At 40.7% G+C, this 15347-nt stretch overlaps 1 protein-coding gene and 1 long non-coding RNA gene across 3 annotated transcripts; one reads left to right on the forward strand and one right to left on the reverse strand.

Annotated features, from left to right (window-relative positions):
• Positions 1–1581: 1581 nt before the first annotated feature.
• LOC144534372 (uncharacterized) lies at positions 1582–4432 on the reverse strand. 2 transcript variants are annotated; one of them, XR_013503537.1, is made up of 2 exons: positions 4065–4432; positions 1582–3003 (listed from the first exon to the last, which is right to left on the reverse strand). It is a non-coding gene; the product is annotated as an uncharacterized LOC144534372 (long non-coding RNA). The 2 variants fall into 2 exon arrangements; XR_013503536.1 differs by having other exon boundaries at positions 1582–3075.
• A 154-nt stretch (positions 4433–4586) lies between these two features.
• faah2b (fatty acid amide hydrolase 2b) lies at positions 4587–14735 on the forward strand. The gene is made up of 11 exons (XM_078276271.1): positions 4587–4904; positions 6024–6106; positions 6423–6559; positions 6711–6920; positions 7305–7424; positions 8272–8407; positions 9216–9333; positions 9449–9568; positions 11073–11184; positions 12071–12259; positions 13181–14735. The coding sequence occupies exons 1-11, from the start codon at positions 4713–4715 to the stop codon at positions 13354–13356; spliced, it is 1593 nt and encodes a 530-aa protein (XP_078132397.1). The 5' UTR covers positions 4587–4712; the 3' UTR covers positions 13357–14735.
• Positions 14736–15347: the final 612 nt, after the last annotated feature.

Here is a 15347-nt window from a genome sequence, read left to right on the forward strand (position 1 = left end):
ATCACTTCATTTGGTTGACAGAAAATGCAGTTAATCTGCTGAAGATAAAGTATTGCCTACTCAGTGGTGTGTTAATGGATTAACAGGTTGAAGGTGTGTGTGCAAAAGGTTGCAGCTAAACATGCACTTCCTTCAGTTGACAGAATTTAAAGTGAACTCACTTCATCGTGGTAAAAACTTTCTGCCCCCAAGCGTTATCTCTTAATCTCAAAACAGGCCGTGAAATAAGGTCCCTCCTGAAAAAAGACGATCAATAAATAGCTCAACAGGGTGTTGCTGCCATTCTGTGGATATTATTGATTTCATATTTCTTTTACTGCACACAGTCGAGCCCTAATATGAAGTTTTCAACCAATATGATAAATGCACAAACCCTCCTCTCATTAGATTACACTTATTAGGCCAATGTAGCTGCTTTTTTAAAATGTAAAGAAAAGACAGGAACTATTCTTTAACATATATATACATATAAATGTCATAAAGCTACTATTAGTATAGCTGTCGGATAAATGTATTGGAGTAAGACGTAGCCTAAAAAGTATTTATTACTAAAATGTAGCTGAGTAGAAGTCAGGAGTCACATAAAATGGAAATATTCAAGTACAAGTACCTCAGATTTGTATTTAAGTACAGAACTTGATTAAATGTACTTAGTTGACCTGCGATCACTGATCTGCACTTGTTCACTCACACGCACACACGGACGCGCACACACACACACACACACACACACACACACACACACACACACACACACACACACACACACACACACACACACACACACACACACACACACACACACACACACACACACACACACAGATCCACTTAGATAAACATGCATACTCATAGACTTCACATGCACCAATATATGTAACACATAATAAGCCTTGGCTAGAAATCCCACATGCAACAAACTTTATTGTAACCTGTTACAATGTTTTTTGTGTTTATTTTAATATTAAATAACAATTATAAAGAAAGGAGAAATGAAGCAAAAGATACCATTTGGATAAAAGGCAAGAACATGCACTGATAAGTTGTTATCAAAGGCTATTTTTAGTGAATTTTCACAAGCAGTCTTTAAATGGTTAAATAGAATTTTAAATTGTAAGGCCAGTGCATTGTGTTGATTGAGTTGGTGGTGCAGTGTAACACAGCAGCAGCAGCAGCAGCAGCAGCAGCAGCAGCAGCAGCAGACAGTATGGATTCTCCACTAACCCACTGACCTGCATTGCAGAGGCAGTTCTTTTCTTTTTGATACGTTCTCTGTTTGGTTAATAAAAATAAAAGTGGGATCATTTCAGCCTTTAGCAATGCTGCCCTCTAGTGTTGACAGACATTTACTTCATTGACGCCTATTTGGTCTGTGTATTACATTCTATGGGTCTGTGTGCAACAAGAAATACTATATTCTGATATTTAGTCAAATGACCCATTTCAGAATAATGTATATTATATAATTGGGATAATAACCAGTAAATATAAGTTTCAAATAAATGTAGTGGACTAAAAAGTACAATATTTGCCTCTGAAATGGAGTGAACAGTATAACAGTAGAATGCAAGTAAAAATACCTCAGAATCAGACATGGATTTATTGCCAAGTAAGTAACACTTACAACGAATTTCCCTTGGTGGTTGGTGGATACATAAACATATTAAACATTAATATGAAATAAACAATAATACAGAAACAAATATCTACAAAATAGCTGTTTAACATAAAAAAGAGACTGAATGGTTTAGTGCAGAATGTGCGAAATGTTTAGGATATATAGTCCAGGATGTAGGTTAATGCAAAATGTAGTTTTTAGGGCCTTTTTGATGAGGTCCTGGGAGATGATGGAGCCCAGGAAGCGGAAGGACTACAACAGTGTTGACTGGGGAGTCACCCAGAGTGATGGGGGTGGGTGGGACTGCTTCCTTCTGGATATCAACAACCGTCTCCACTGTCTTTAGAGCATTTAGCTCCAGGTTGTTCTGACTGCACCAGGTCACCAGGTGGTCAATCTCCCACCTGTAGGCGGACTCATCCCCACCAAAGATGAGTCCAATGAGGGTGGTGTCGTCTGCGAACTTCAGGAGCTTGACGGACTGGTGACTGGAGGTGCAGTTGTTGGTGTACAGGGAGAAGAGCAGAGGGGACAGGACGCAGCCTTGGGGGGAACCGGTGCTGATGGTCGTTGAGTCTGGGATGTGTTTCCCCAGTTCACGCACTGCTTCCTGTCAGAGAGAAAGTCTGTGATCCACCTGCAGGTGGAGTCAGCAACGTGCAGCTGGGAGACCTTGTCCTGCAGCAGAGCCGGGAGGATGGTGTTGAAGGCAGAGCTGAAGTCCACTAACAGGATCCTGGCGTAGGTGCCGGAGGATAAAATGAAGAGTCTACAGACCTGTTGACTCTGTCGGCAAACTGCAGGGGCTCCAAGAGTGGTTCTGTGAAAGATTTGAGGTGAGACAGAACAAGGCGCTCAAAAGACTTCATAACCACAGAGGTCAGGGCGACAGGTCTGTAGTCATCCAGTCCTGTGATCCTTGTTTTCTTGGGGACAGGGATGATGGTGGAGGACTTGAAGCAGGCTGATACATGGCATGTTTCCAGTCTTCCAGTGAGGTGTTAAAGATGTCTGTGAACACTGGAGACAGCTGATCAGTGCCACTGCACCACTTCAGGGTGGAGGGAGAGACAGAGTCTGGCCTGGCTGCTTTGCAGTGGGTTTTGTTTTTGGAACAGCCTGTTAACTTGTCTCTCCTGGGTGGAGAGGGTTGTTGTTGTTGTGGAGGGGGGGGGGGCTCTGGGGTAGCCAGCGATGAACAGGCCCTGGCCCCTGCTGAGGTGGGGGAAGTGGGGCAGGAGGGCTGGAGCTGGTGAATGGAATCACAGGGGATGGTATCAGGACTGCATGGTCTTTCAAAACGACAGTGGAAGTTGTTGAGGTTGTTTGCCAGTTGTGTTGTGCTCGTTGATGGAGTGGGGGGCTTTTGGTTTGTAGTTTGCGATCTGCATATAGAACAATCAGTTCTATAGATATAGAAAAATCTGTTCTATATCTGTGGTGATCTGTCTTAGGCCCTGCCAGACAGAAGCAGAGTCATTAACTGAGAACTGTTGTTGGAGTTTCTCAGAGTACTACAGAGTAAAATGGTACTTTAGTAGCCTACAGTACTTGAGTAAATGTTCTCAGTTATACTTTTCACTACTGATTTAGACCATCAGAAGAAAACAGAACTACACAGTTAATGATTAATGTGAGTTTGTTGGTGTCTAGTCACACATATGCTTAGGGGGGTGGGGTTGAGCTGGGGAAATGTTATATAATATAGTATTTCTTAAAATCTGAGAAATAACCCTGTTCTGTTTGTAGTGTTTTATCACGCTATAGTTATAATCAAGGCTTAAGATCATGCACATTAATGTCAGGTCTTCAATAGGCTACATGTTGAAAACATAAACAGGTCTCTGATACAGAGCCTGTTTATGCAGTGAGGTCAGTTCAGGTCTGTATGAAGTTAATTTTCTAGCTGCGAATTTACTGTTACATTGTTTAGTAATAAATGACTTTGACTGAGAATGACTTTGCCTAATAGAGCTATTCAAACAACCACACACTAAATCCATAGATTCAACTTCACCTCGGAGGCCGATTTAGGTCATTGTCAAACTCGCCAGAATCAATTATATATTGGTCTATATCCGGTCATCATTTTCAAAATAAAAAACATATTTCATAGTCTTTCTTTTTATTTTTAAGATTTAGGTCTTTACTTGTGACAGGACAACTCAGACATGAAAGGGTAGAGAGAAGGGGAACGACACGCAGCAAAGGTCCGCAGGCAGGAACCGAACTCGCGACCGCCGCGTCGAGGACCGTGCCGAACACATGGGCGCGCGCTCCACCAGGCGAGCCACCCAGGCGCCCATATTTCATAGTCTTTTTAAAGCATACAATTTTAGATTTAGTTTGAAGGTTTATTGTGGACCATGGAAATAGCTAGGCTAGTATGACCAATAAATAAATAAACAAATAAATAATTGAAAATCTTAATTTAAGGTCTACTTACTAGGTTTTTTCCGGGATCTTTCAAGCAATCTCATGGTCTTCATTAGCAGATCATCTCCATGACAACTGAACAAGTTCCATCCACTGAGATGTGCTTGAAAGTCCTAGAAAAAACAACTACTACTAGGTGGACATTGAGTTAACATTTTTTTCAGCTCCAGTTTTTCACTGTAAAATAGTGAAAATTCAAGTCCTTTTTTTCTTAACAACATAGAAAACAAATCAGCATTACAATCAATATTGTACAGCCACAAAACAAAGTCAACTTAAATGTAAAATAGTAATAAATACTAAATAAATGATACAATGTGCAGGGTTTACATACAAACATATTTTAGTTTTTCATAAATGTTATAGATTGTATTTGAGATAAAGGTCTACTAACAATAAATACAGGCGATAGGCTTTATAACGTTAGTAGCCCTACCCATACGAAAAAAGAAGGCAAAACAACAATTTCCGGTTCTATCCTCACTAACCTGTGCTAGCAACTTGATAGCAGGTATATCTTCAGCCGCTGTTTGCTAGGAGGAGTTCCGTGTTGCCTGATAATCATTTTGCTAGAAGGAGTCGTCGTACTGGGCAACAGAATCGCCGTGACCACGGCCGAACTACCGCTGACCCTCCGTCCTCTCCCCGCGGTGGAAACATGGCACCACTGAGCCTTCTGGAAAAGGCTCAGGTATGGCTCTTCAAGGCGGTCTTTGGAGTCCTCTTTACGCTGTTTCGGCTCTTGTCCCCTCGGAGACCCGTTATGTCCGGGAAGAAGCTCCCGCCCATCAGCAACCCTCTGCTGTTCGTGTCGGCGACGCAGCTCGCCAAGAAGATCCGGAGAAAAGAGGTGTGTACACGGTCAAACTCCAAGACAATCGCTGCCTGAAAAAAACTGATTTAGCGTGACTTCGCGTTTATTAATTTTTCACTTCTTACTTAAACATGTAATCTTAATGTTTGTTTAGACTCACGAAAGTTAAAGCAGTCAGCTATCTCAACATCAGGTTATCAGTAGATTCTTCTCTTACATCCCTCTAGCTTGTTTTTCAACAGGCTAAATAAAAAACCCTATTAAAGCCAAAGCTAGCTGCACCTCTGCTCCACTCTTTAAGGATCTTTCCCCAACGGTTTTATTTTCTTTCCAAGCCTAAAAGTCTTTATAATGAGACAGTATCACCTGTGTAATACCAACACCTGTGCTTCTTATTATTATACACAATATAGAGTGGACACAATAGAAGCAGCTGTTCTGTATTGTCCCTGCAGCCTTTTATAATAATAATAATAATAATAATAATAATAATAATAATAATAACATTTATTTATATAGCGCCTTTCATGAAACCCAAGTACACTTTACATAATTAAATTATGAGGATTTAATTAAATTCATTTTAAATTAAATTAAATATCTTAATTTATTGTGACAGTATCAGATAGGTATGGGCTGGACTTTTTGTGTGTTTGTCATTACATTGTAAGGCATCCACAGTATACTGGAGAGGCACATTGAAACACCGTAATATCAATCCTACAACTTTGCAAGTCTTGTATTCATTGTAAGGCTAGATTGCAGTATAGTGTGCAGGTTGTTTTTATGTAGCCTATAGCTGAAACAACTAGTTAATCAATTGGTCAACTATTTTGATAATAGATGATTACCCCAATTCACCTTTGTTTCTTCAATATTATAAACAGAATGCTTAATAGGTGAATTGAGAAAACAACCAGCTTAGTAATGTATAATGAAAATAACTGCAGCCCTACTGTATGTCCACGCCCATTATTATGTTAGCAGAGGAACATAAAAGCTAAGCATGTTCATCTCCCTGTCCCCGTTTTTAGGACAAACCTGTTTCATATTTCACCTGGAAGAATACATTGCAATCATTTAATCTAAGCCTGGCAGTGTGACATGTTTTTCTGTTCTGTGACCTACATGCATCTAACTAAAGTGTTTCTGCAGGTGTCAAGTGTAGAGGTGGTGCGGGCTTACATTGACAGGATCCAAGAAGTCAACCCTTTTGTGAACGCAGTTACAAAAGACAGGTAAGAAAGAATCATTCCTCCTTATCCCTATTTACTCCTTTTACATTTTTATGTTTATTGTGCCTTGTGGGTGTATGGAGCTAAATTGTTAATTATTTATAATGCTGCCATTTTCCTGTTTTAACTTTATTCCTGTACAAAATGTACCTTTGATATCATCTTTTGACAATCTAAAATATGTTACTGAAAAGTATATATTATAATTACATAAAGGGTATACAGTTTCCACTATGATGTACATAAGTTTAAAATCAAGACTTTTCAATCAGGAATTAAACAGAATTGGGTAAAATAATTGATTTATCTCTCTGTCCAGGTTCGATGCTGCCCTCCAGGAGGCGACCCAGGTCGACAAGCTGATTGAGGAGGAAACTGGAGGAGAGGAGGTGCTGGAGGACCGACTGCCTTTACTGGGAGTCCCAATCTCTATCAAAGAGTCCTTTGCCCTCCAGGGTAACTACCAGAATTACTACTACTACTATTATTACTAACCTCCTGTCAGCCACTTGAAACCAGCCACTTTACTTTGATTACATACATGATTTTGATTCTTTAGTTTAGTCCATGCTGTAGTTAAGCATTTTGACACATTTCCCACCTGCAGGCATGCCCTACACTTCCGGTATGGTCTCCAGACGAGGAGTCGTGGCCACCGTGGACGCTCCTGTGGTGGCCCTGCTGAAGAGAGCGGGGGCCATCCCGATCGGCGTCACCAACACCAGTGAGCTGTGTATGTGGTTTGAATCCCACAACCATCTCCACGGCATCACCAACAACCCGTACGACCTGGAGAGGATACCAGGAGGGAGTTCAGGTTAGACACTGTTAGTTTAACTTTTGATAACCGAATGGTGAGTTGGAGGATCGACTTCTCTTTTTAGGCAAGGAAATCGTACACTGTTGTTGGCTTGTTGGCAGAGTCAAGAAGCATCAGCTAATTGTCTCCAGGAATAGCCCTGGTGTTGCATGATAATCATATTACAGTACACTGCAGACACAAACACAGAGGCTCTGGCCCTGGTTCCTTAAAGGGGAACTGCACCATCAAAATCTGTTTAAAGCTATAGTGCGTAGTTTCTGTCTGCCCCATGAGGAATTCTAAGTAATGACAACAAAACTGTCGACGCATCCACATGATACAAGCCTACCAACGTATCTCCTCTCTTTGTTTATGTCCTCTTCCCTCTGCCTGTCTCAGGTGGGGAAGGCAGTATACTGGGAGCAGCAGGCTCAGTCATCGGCGTGGGCTCAGACATCGGCGGCAGCATCCGTATGCCCTGTTTCTTCAATGGAATATTTGGCCATAAACCCACTCCTGGTAAGAGAAATTAAATGTAAAAAATTATATTAAAGGTTCAGGTTAAAATGCCAAGCCCAAGGCAACGGATATCTGGCCTAAATGTGTGAAATCCGGAGCAATCACGGAAGTGGAACATCAAGGATATAGACTACATTTGGACTAACATTCATCATGTGGACACAAACACAATTCCAAATGAATGATAATGCTGCTTCGTAACTGACAAGCCATATGAACTTAAAGTGCTCATATTATGTTTTTTAGCTTTTCCCCTTTCCTTTATTGTGTTATATATCTTTTTTGTGCATGTAATAGGATTACAAAGTGAAAAAGCCCAAAGTCCACCCTAAAGGGACTTACTAGCTCCAACAGAAAACACTGTTCACAAACTGCTCCAAACAGCTCTGTTGTAGTCCAGCCTTTACTTCCGTAACAAACGTTATAATGCTCGCCTAACTGCTAGCGTGGCACGCCCTCATACTCTGCTTTTGACTGGCTTGTAGTGCTGACCTAGGTACTGCGCATGTGCGACTCCCAACAAAGATGGAACAGAAGTGAGATGTCTCACTCTGTAGCTAAAACAGAGAGCTCAACAGACAAAAGAAGAGCTGCAGCAATGTGCAGTACAACAAAAAATATGGTGTTTTTTGAAAATTAAACTTTGTAAACCTATTCTGATATAACCTCTAAATACAACTATGAACCTGAAAATGAGCATAATATGAACACTTTAAAAGGTGTTGATATGTCAATGTTGTGTTTACAACATGTTTCCACCGCCCCTAAATGGCCTAAATGGTTATTGCCGGTTCAAAGAGCACATTTATATACCAGGCTTCACCGTGACTGTGATGTGTTTCTGCAGGTGTCGTGTCCTGGGAGAACCAGTACCCTCCGTGCACTGGCAGACATGAGGAGTACATCAGCAATGGTCCAATGTGCCGCTATGCTGAGGACCTGCTGCCCATGCTCGAGATCATGGCGGGACCCAAAGCTCACATGTAAGAGCTTAGATAATTCTTTTGCTGATGCAGCACACACAGTAGGTTTCTGTAAATAGTTCTCTTTGCTTGTGCATTATGCAGTTATTTGACTTGCTATGAAAAGCTTACTTGCAGGCAGCCGGTAGAACAACATGTCCTTTTTAAGAGTAGCTGTTGTAATATTTCAATCAAATTGTTGAGATGTGGCAATCATCAGGAGGTACACGCACATCCGTATCCCTACAATTGCCGTATAAAGCTGCCTGTTCCCATCCATTTGGATCCTTCACAAAAATGTTACTAAATGCTCAAAAGAAGAAGTCCTGCTGTTTGAAATCAGCAGACAAAAAGATAACAAGTTTAGCAGTGTATGTAGTCGTATTAGGAGACCTGAAACAGCTGTCAACGTGACGGTGTGTCAACAAGAGCAGCGATGTACTGTGACAGACACGAGAGAATGGATTGAAATGAAGTTAGTGGAAAAAAAATCTTTCTAAAGCAAACCGGTCCATAATTCTCTCTTAAGAAGAATCTGTTTGTACAAGTTTTTCTTGCATGAGGCTCAATGTTTTCTTTAGAAACACTCTTCCACAGGGAAATTAGATGCAAATATATCATTTAGAAATGTAAATAATGTCTTTATTCACACAAACCTTTATCAGGTGAATGCAAAGAACGTGAACCATAATCCAAAGTGCCTTACCGGGCCAAGAGTCCGGCAGACACCCACACCCTGACGTTATGTGTTAAGATCAAACCCTTGAGATGCAATGGTTCAGCTTTAATGTTTGTCTAATTGGCTGTTTTTTCTTACACGTGTACACAGGTTTTCCTTAGACAGAAAGGTTGACCTGAAGAAACTGCGGTTCTTCACCATCCCTCATGATGGCGGCTTTCCTCTGTCATACCCCGTCAGCAAAGAGCTCATGGACATTCAGAGAAAGGTGCGTTGAACTTCGGCAGACCGCCTCTAGTCTGCAAAAAGTTGCAACATGAGTGCTGGAAAACCGGGTTTATCAGGAAGGCTTTTACGATTAAAATCCTGATGATCTTCTCCAGGTGGTGGAGCGTCTGGAGGCTGACCTCGGAGTGCAAGTCCAAGAAGTGTGTTTCCCTGAGCTCCGCTACAGCTTCCAGATCTGGAACAACTACATGGGTCTTCCTGACAAAGAGGGAAAGGTAGTTCCTCCTGACAATCTGGTCCAGAGCAACGTGTCCCTGCATGTCTGTACAGAACATTGTGAATTATTAGTTTTCCTCATAGTAAAATTAAGATAAACAGGAAAGACAGGAGGGAAACAGGCATTAGTTACTATGCTGTTGCCAAGACTCTCTATCTAATAAAGTGAAAGAAAGCAGGCCCAGTCTTGGTCACAGGTTTTTTGTAGTCTGCGGCCCAGAAATGGTTCGCTAATCTGTTTAGCTGCCAGGGCATAGCACGCACGCACGCTACGTGCTATGCTTCTTTATATTTCTACTCCACTACATTTCAGAGATGAATACTGGTGCTTTTTACTTTTCTGCATTGATCTGACAGCTATATTTACTATTAGTTACTTAAAAACATATGATAAGCTATCAAATATATAAAATACAATGCAGTGGTAAATATAAGTCTTGTGCAAAAACAGGAGGAAACCTGCTTAACTAGTCTAACAGAAAAGGATAATAAATTATAATACTGTACGCTTGTATCCACAAAACCCTGTGAGGTTTAACAGAGGACAGATTTTAGTGACAATTATTATTCTGGCTGCCAGCTTTCCTTCTTTTGACGGATGCAGATTTTAAAAACAACATTTCAGGCATCAAATCTGTAATATTTTGTGTGTATTACTACGTTACTGTTTTAAGGTACTTCATGACTAAAGCCACCTAACCATGATCCGCAGTAAAACTGCTCTGCACTGGCCGTTCCATTGTTTTCCTATGGGGAGAGCGGTGCCGCCCAACTAAATGGACTGTATTTATATAGCGCTTTTCTAGTCTTAACGACTACTCAAAGAGCTTTTACATATTACAGGCACCATTCACACACATTCATACACTCTGGCCAAGGCTGCCGTACAAGGTGCCACTTACTCATCAGATTAACATTCACACACATTCACACTCCGATGGCACAGCATTGGGAGCAATTCGAGGTTCAGTGTCTTGTCCAAGGACACACCTCGACGTGGAACTGCAGGGCCAGGGATCGATCCACCAACCTTCCGATTGGTAGGCGACCGCTCTACTAGGCGCAGCACCACCCTTGGCGTCGACTTCTGCTCGGATTTGTGCCAAGCGCTGCGCTCAAAGTTAAAATTATTTCAACTTTGACCTCGTTGCCGCTGACCTTAAAAGGCGCAACTAATTCCAGAACATTCCTGCGCTGCACTTTGCCTCTTTGCTCTGCGCCCTACCTCGCGGTTTTGCCATGGATCATGTGTAGTCAGCTTAATAAATCCCTTACTTGTTTTAAATGAAAGCCTGGTGTTGCGCTCACAGTACAGCAAGGACAAAAGCACAGGTTAGTTGTTGAAACATAGAACAGCAACCACATTAATGACTGTCTGTTGTTGCTGAATGGTGAACAGCACAGCAGTGTGGCCACTGAAGTATAGCATACACACCCGGTGTACTTTATGTGGCCTTTAGAAAGAATAAAAACAACTGTTATTAAAATGTTTCCTTCTCTTAGCCTCCTCAGGCATTTGCTGAGCTGATGGGAGAACCAGGTCGACCCGTGTGGCCTCTGTGGGAGCTGCTGAAATGGATGATGGGGAAATCAGAGCATACCATGGCTGCTATCGGTAAGATTTTTACTAATCATTATCAATTAAGTTTTCATTTGTTCATATTTGTCTGTTTTGATGAGTGCAATAACATGTTCATTGTTGATAATAAAGCTGTAATACTATGGAAGTGTTCAATATTAAATAAAGAAGAAAAACATACATTTATTTTTATATGAAGACATTTTGTGAAAAATATAAATGAACGAAATGAACAATTTGTGAAATTATTGAAGAAATTATTAAAACTCAACTTATGAAATAAAGTGACATGAAATAAAACTCATTGATTTAAAAAATGCCATTACAATATTAAAATAGACTTGAAGTAGCTGGGTTGGGTCAGTGGATAGAGCAGGCGCACATATACTTCAAGGCTTATGCCTCGACGCAGAGATCCAGGGTTCAAGTCCGACCTGTGACAATTTCCTGCATGTCTGCCCCCCCTCTTTCTCAACCAAGCTGTCCAGTCAATTAAAGGTTGAAAAGCCCAAAAAATTAGCTTTAAAATACAAATCTCTAATTTAATAATTTCTAATTTTACAAATTGTTTAATTTATACATTTTATGTTTATTCATGTAATTATCTATTTTATAATTACATATGTATTTATCAAATATTGAACACTTTGGGGCTCCAAACAATGCTGTGCAATATGACACACTACATAAAAACTGTGTGAACTGTAAAACTAACTGTAATAAAACAAAATAAATGAGTAGATAGAGTCTCATATTGACTGTCATGAAGTCTTAACTGATGTCATTAGATACGTTTTATGAAATCAATTTTGTACTTATTTGTAGCTGCTAAATAATAAATGTCTGTGTGTCTGTGTGTGTGTGTGTGTGTGTGTGTGTGTGTGTGTGTGTGTGTGTGTGTGTGTGTGTGTGTGTTGTTCAGGTCTTTCCCTGCTGGAGATGACCCATGTGTCCAAACCCTCGCCCTTCATCATCCAGCAGAAGGAGAAGCTGCAGAAGGAAGTGGACGAGCTGCTGGGGACCGACGGTGTTTTTCTTTACCCCTCGCACCCCCGGGTGGCTCCCAAACACCACCACCCGCTCTTTAGACCTTTTGATTTCACCTACACAGGTCAGTCCTCCTCATATTTCAACAGTCCTGTCTCAAGTGTTCAGTGCAAAAGTAATTCTTTGACACAATTACAGTTACAATCACAATCTCATTATTAAAGTTTAGACTAGCGAAAGCACTCTGCTCACAGTGTTTGTTCACTGATTCACACCACTTTTCTCTGGTAGGATTTGAAAAGTAGAAGGGCTCTTAAATTGCAACTGGAGGGGCCACAAAGAAGTGTTTACTTAAATAATAATGTCATACTTATTTACTGTATTGGCCCGAATACAAGACATTCTTTGCAGAATAACCCTCTAAGAAAGGTCTCAAAAGCACAACATAAGAAAAATTGTCAGCCTACGTCTCGTTTGGGACAATAGTCGATAATATCTCTACATATTCATAAATTAAGGCTTCTTATTCTATGTGAATGCTGTAAATGTATCAAACACAATGCGTATCATTCCAATTACAGGACACATCCCAAGTTCTAGTAAAGTTGTGAAAGAGAGTGCTGCACAATTAATCACAATTTTATCGAAATCACAATGTAGACTAGTGCAATATCCAAATCGCAGTGGAGCGCAATATTTGTTAAATATTATATATATTGGCAAAATATGTGTCAAACCATTCTGAATTAAGTATTGTGGTGCTGCACAGATGTCCTGGCCTACAAATCGTATCCTACAAACTAAAGAAAAAACCTTTGTTTGGTACAGATTCTCGCAAAACTATATACACTATAATCATTTTATTTCAATGAAAATGAGAATAATGATTGATCAATTATGATTCCCTCCAATATTGTGAATCATATCGCAATCGCAATATCAGTCAAAATAATCGCAATTAGATATTTTCCTTATATCGTGCAGCCCAACTGCAGTCTTATTTTTATTTCCACATACTCACCCGTTTATCGTTCTCTACCTCCAGCTATAATCAACATCCTCGGGCTGCCGGTCACCCAGTGCCCTCTGGGTCTGGGTGAGGAAGGTCTGCCCCTGGGTCTGCAGGTCGTTGCTGGGAAGCTGCAGGATCATCTAACCCTCGAGATGGCTCTCTACCTGGAGAAGACGTTCGGAGGCTGGAGGGACCCCGGGGCCAACTAAAACCACACACACACAAGCTGAAAGCCATTACCAAAAGTCCAGACTAGAGCCGTTGGACTGAAGATTGTGGTACTCTCTTATCTGCCTTGCTGCTTGCTGTAGTACACAAAGAGGCACAATCAGACCGTTGAATGTTCGAGTGGAAATTATTTTTGCACTAATGAGTTGTTCCAATAAGTGTCATTCATGATTTTATAATTTACAGACTAGTACATCATGAGCACAAGCTTTAAAAAAAGAAAGAAAAAAAGATCGATTTTTATATAAGTGATAATTGAGCATTCACATTAACACATAAAACAAGGCTTTCATGACTGGGTATCCAATATGTTAACATTTTGATATGGTGCCAGTATGCAGAAACAGTCAGTCCTGTGTGTAGTGCAGATACCTACCTTTTATAGAACTTCCTAGTTTTTGCACTGACACCTGTACAGTTACATGTGCATGTGCAGTAGACCTACTGTTACTGTGTTATTACTTTTATTGTATGTTAACTTACAAAACATCAGCACGACTGCGCCACACAGCATTCCGGGATGGAAGAAAAACGTGCTCTGGTTTATTGGCATTTCTTTAAACTAATCACAATCTTGGGTGGCGCTAAGCGTCGTACGGAGCAACTGGCTCGATGGTGTTTTTTGCCTCCAACGGCGCCTTCCAGGCAGCTAACCCTAACCCTAAACATAACCATTGCCGCACTGCCTGGAAGGAGATGTCGGGGGCAAAAAACACCAAAGACCGAGCAACTGCGCCTCTGCAAAATATCCTAGGGAAGGAACTTGTTTTGGTGGAACATGTGTACGTTCAAAAGTTGTTTTAGTTGTGCAACAGAAAACTCAGATTGGACAGATAGTCCATAGACAGAGATCTGAGAAAAGGTTAATCATAGTCCTCATAAATCGACCGGAGTTTAAAACGCCAACACAAAGGAAGCCCAAGGCAACAGATATCCGGCCTAAACGAGTGAAATCCGGCGGAATTTCCGTCGGCAATGGACCATTCCCGGAAGTGGAACGTCAAGGATATAGACTACCTGACTCCATATACAGTACATAGAAGAACCATAAAGTTGAAGTTTGTCCTGCATGAACAGGTGCAACTAGTCTAGAGAGATGACAATCATGTGTGGTCTGGACATGCTCACACATCCCTGAGGAGGTCAGAATAATAAAACTACAAAAAAATAATGAATAATAATTTATAACTACAGGAATTAGTAATGCTGGACAGTAAAACACATTTTATCGCACTGACAAAACTGACCTTTGTTGTGTGGTAATGCGAATGTTGCATATCAGCAGGTCATTAATTGTGGTGCCTTTTTTTTTGCTGCAAATCATTTGTTTTATTTAATTAAAAAAAAAAAAAGGTCTGAATCTTTCTGTCTCATTTACAACTTCATTTTTAAAACAAAACACTATTTTTGCAGCAGGTCAGATGCTTGTTCTTTAAATGTAAAGAATTAACCTGGCAGTTAAATGAACGTCAAACAGTTTTGTCACTGAGTGCAAACCTAATATTACACATTTTCTAGGGGTGGTACTGTTCACAAAATCCACGGTTCAGTTCGTATCACGGTTTTAGGGTCACTGTTTTCGGTTCTGTACTGTTCTTGTTAATTTTTCTTTTAATCTTTAACACTCCAGAAATATACAGCATATGAGATATAGCTAAAATTAGCATATTGAATGCATGTTGCACAATCCATGCACACAGTGTCAGTTCTATTGTTTTATTTCTGCTGTCATCATAGGTAACATGAAATCCAAAATGTTCCCACACACCAGACATATACGACGCTGGCGCATGCTCCAGCTCCAGGCAGCCTTCCTTATCTCTCCCACTTGACATTTCTGCATGTGACGTGACCTGCAGCACTCCACACTCCACTTGAGCGCTCGGCTCGGCGCCTCTCAAAATCTGACGAAAATCTTTTAAACTGACCTTTGTCGATCAAAAAATAAGACAGATTGCAACTCTATGGCCTA

Source organism: Sander vitreus, chromosome 19 (genome assembly GCF_031162955.1).
Source record: "Sander vitreus isolate 19-12246 chromosome 19, sanVit1, whole genome shotgun sequence".
Lineage (NCBI taxonomy): Eukaryota > Metazoa > Chordata > Actinopteri > Perciformes > Percidae > Sander > Sander vitreus.

What these genes read in the sequence shown, in the direction of transcription:
- faah2b (XM_078276271.1), top strand. Translation starts at nt 4,713, where the DNA reads ATGGCACCACTGAGCCTTCTGGAAAAGGCTCAGGTATGGCTCTTCAAG. An exon ending in GCGGGACCCAAAGCTCACAT is followed by an intron (nt 8,408 to 9,215) that starts GTAAGAGCTTAG and finishes ACGTGTACACAG; the next exon opens with GTTTTCCTTAGACAGAAAGG. An exon ending in GCATACCATGGCTGCTATCG is followed by an intron (nt 11,185 to 12,070) that starts GTAAGATTTTTA and finishes TGTGTTGTTCAG; the next exon opens with GTCTTTCCCTGCTGGAGATG.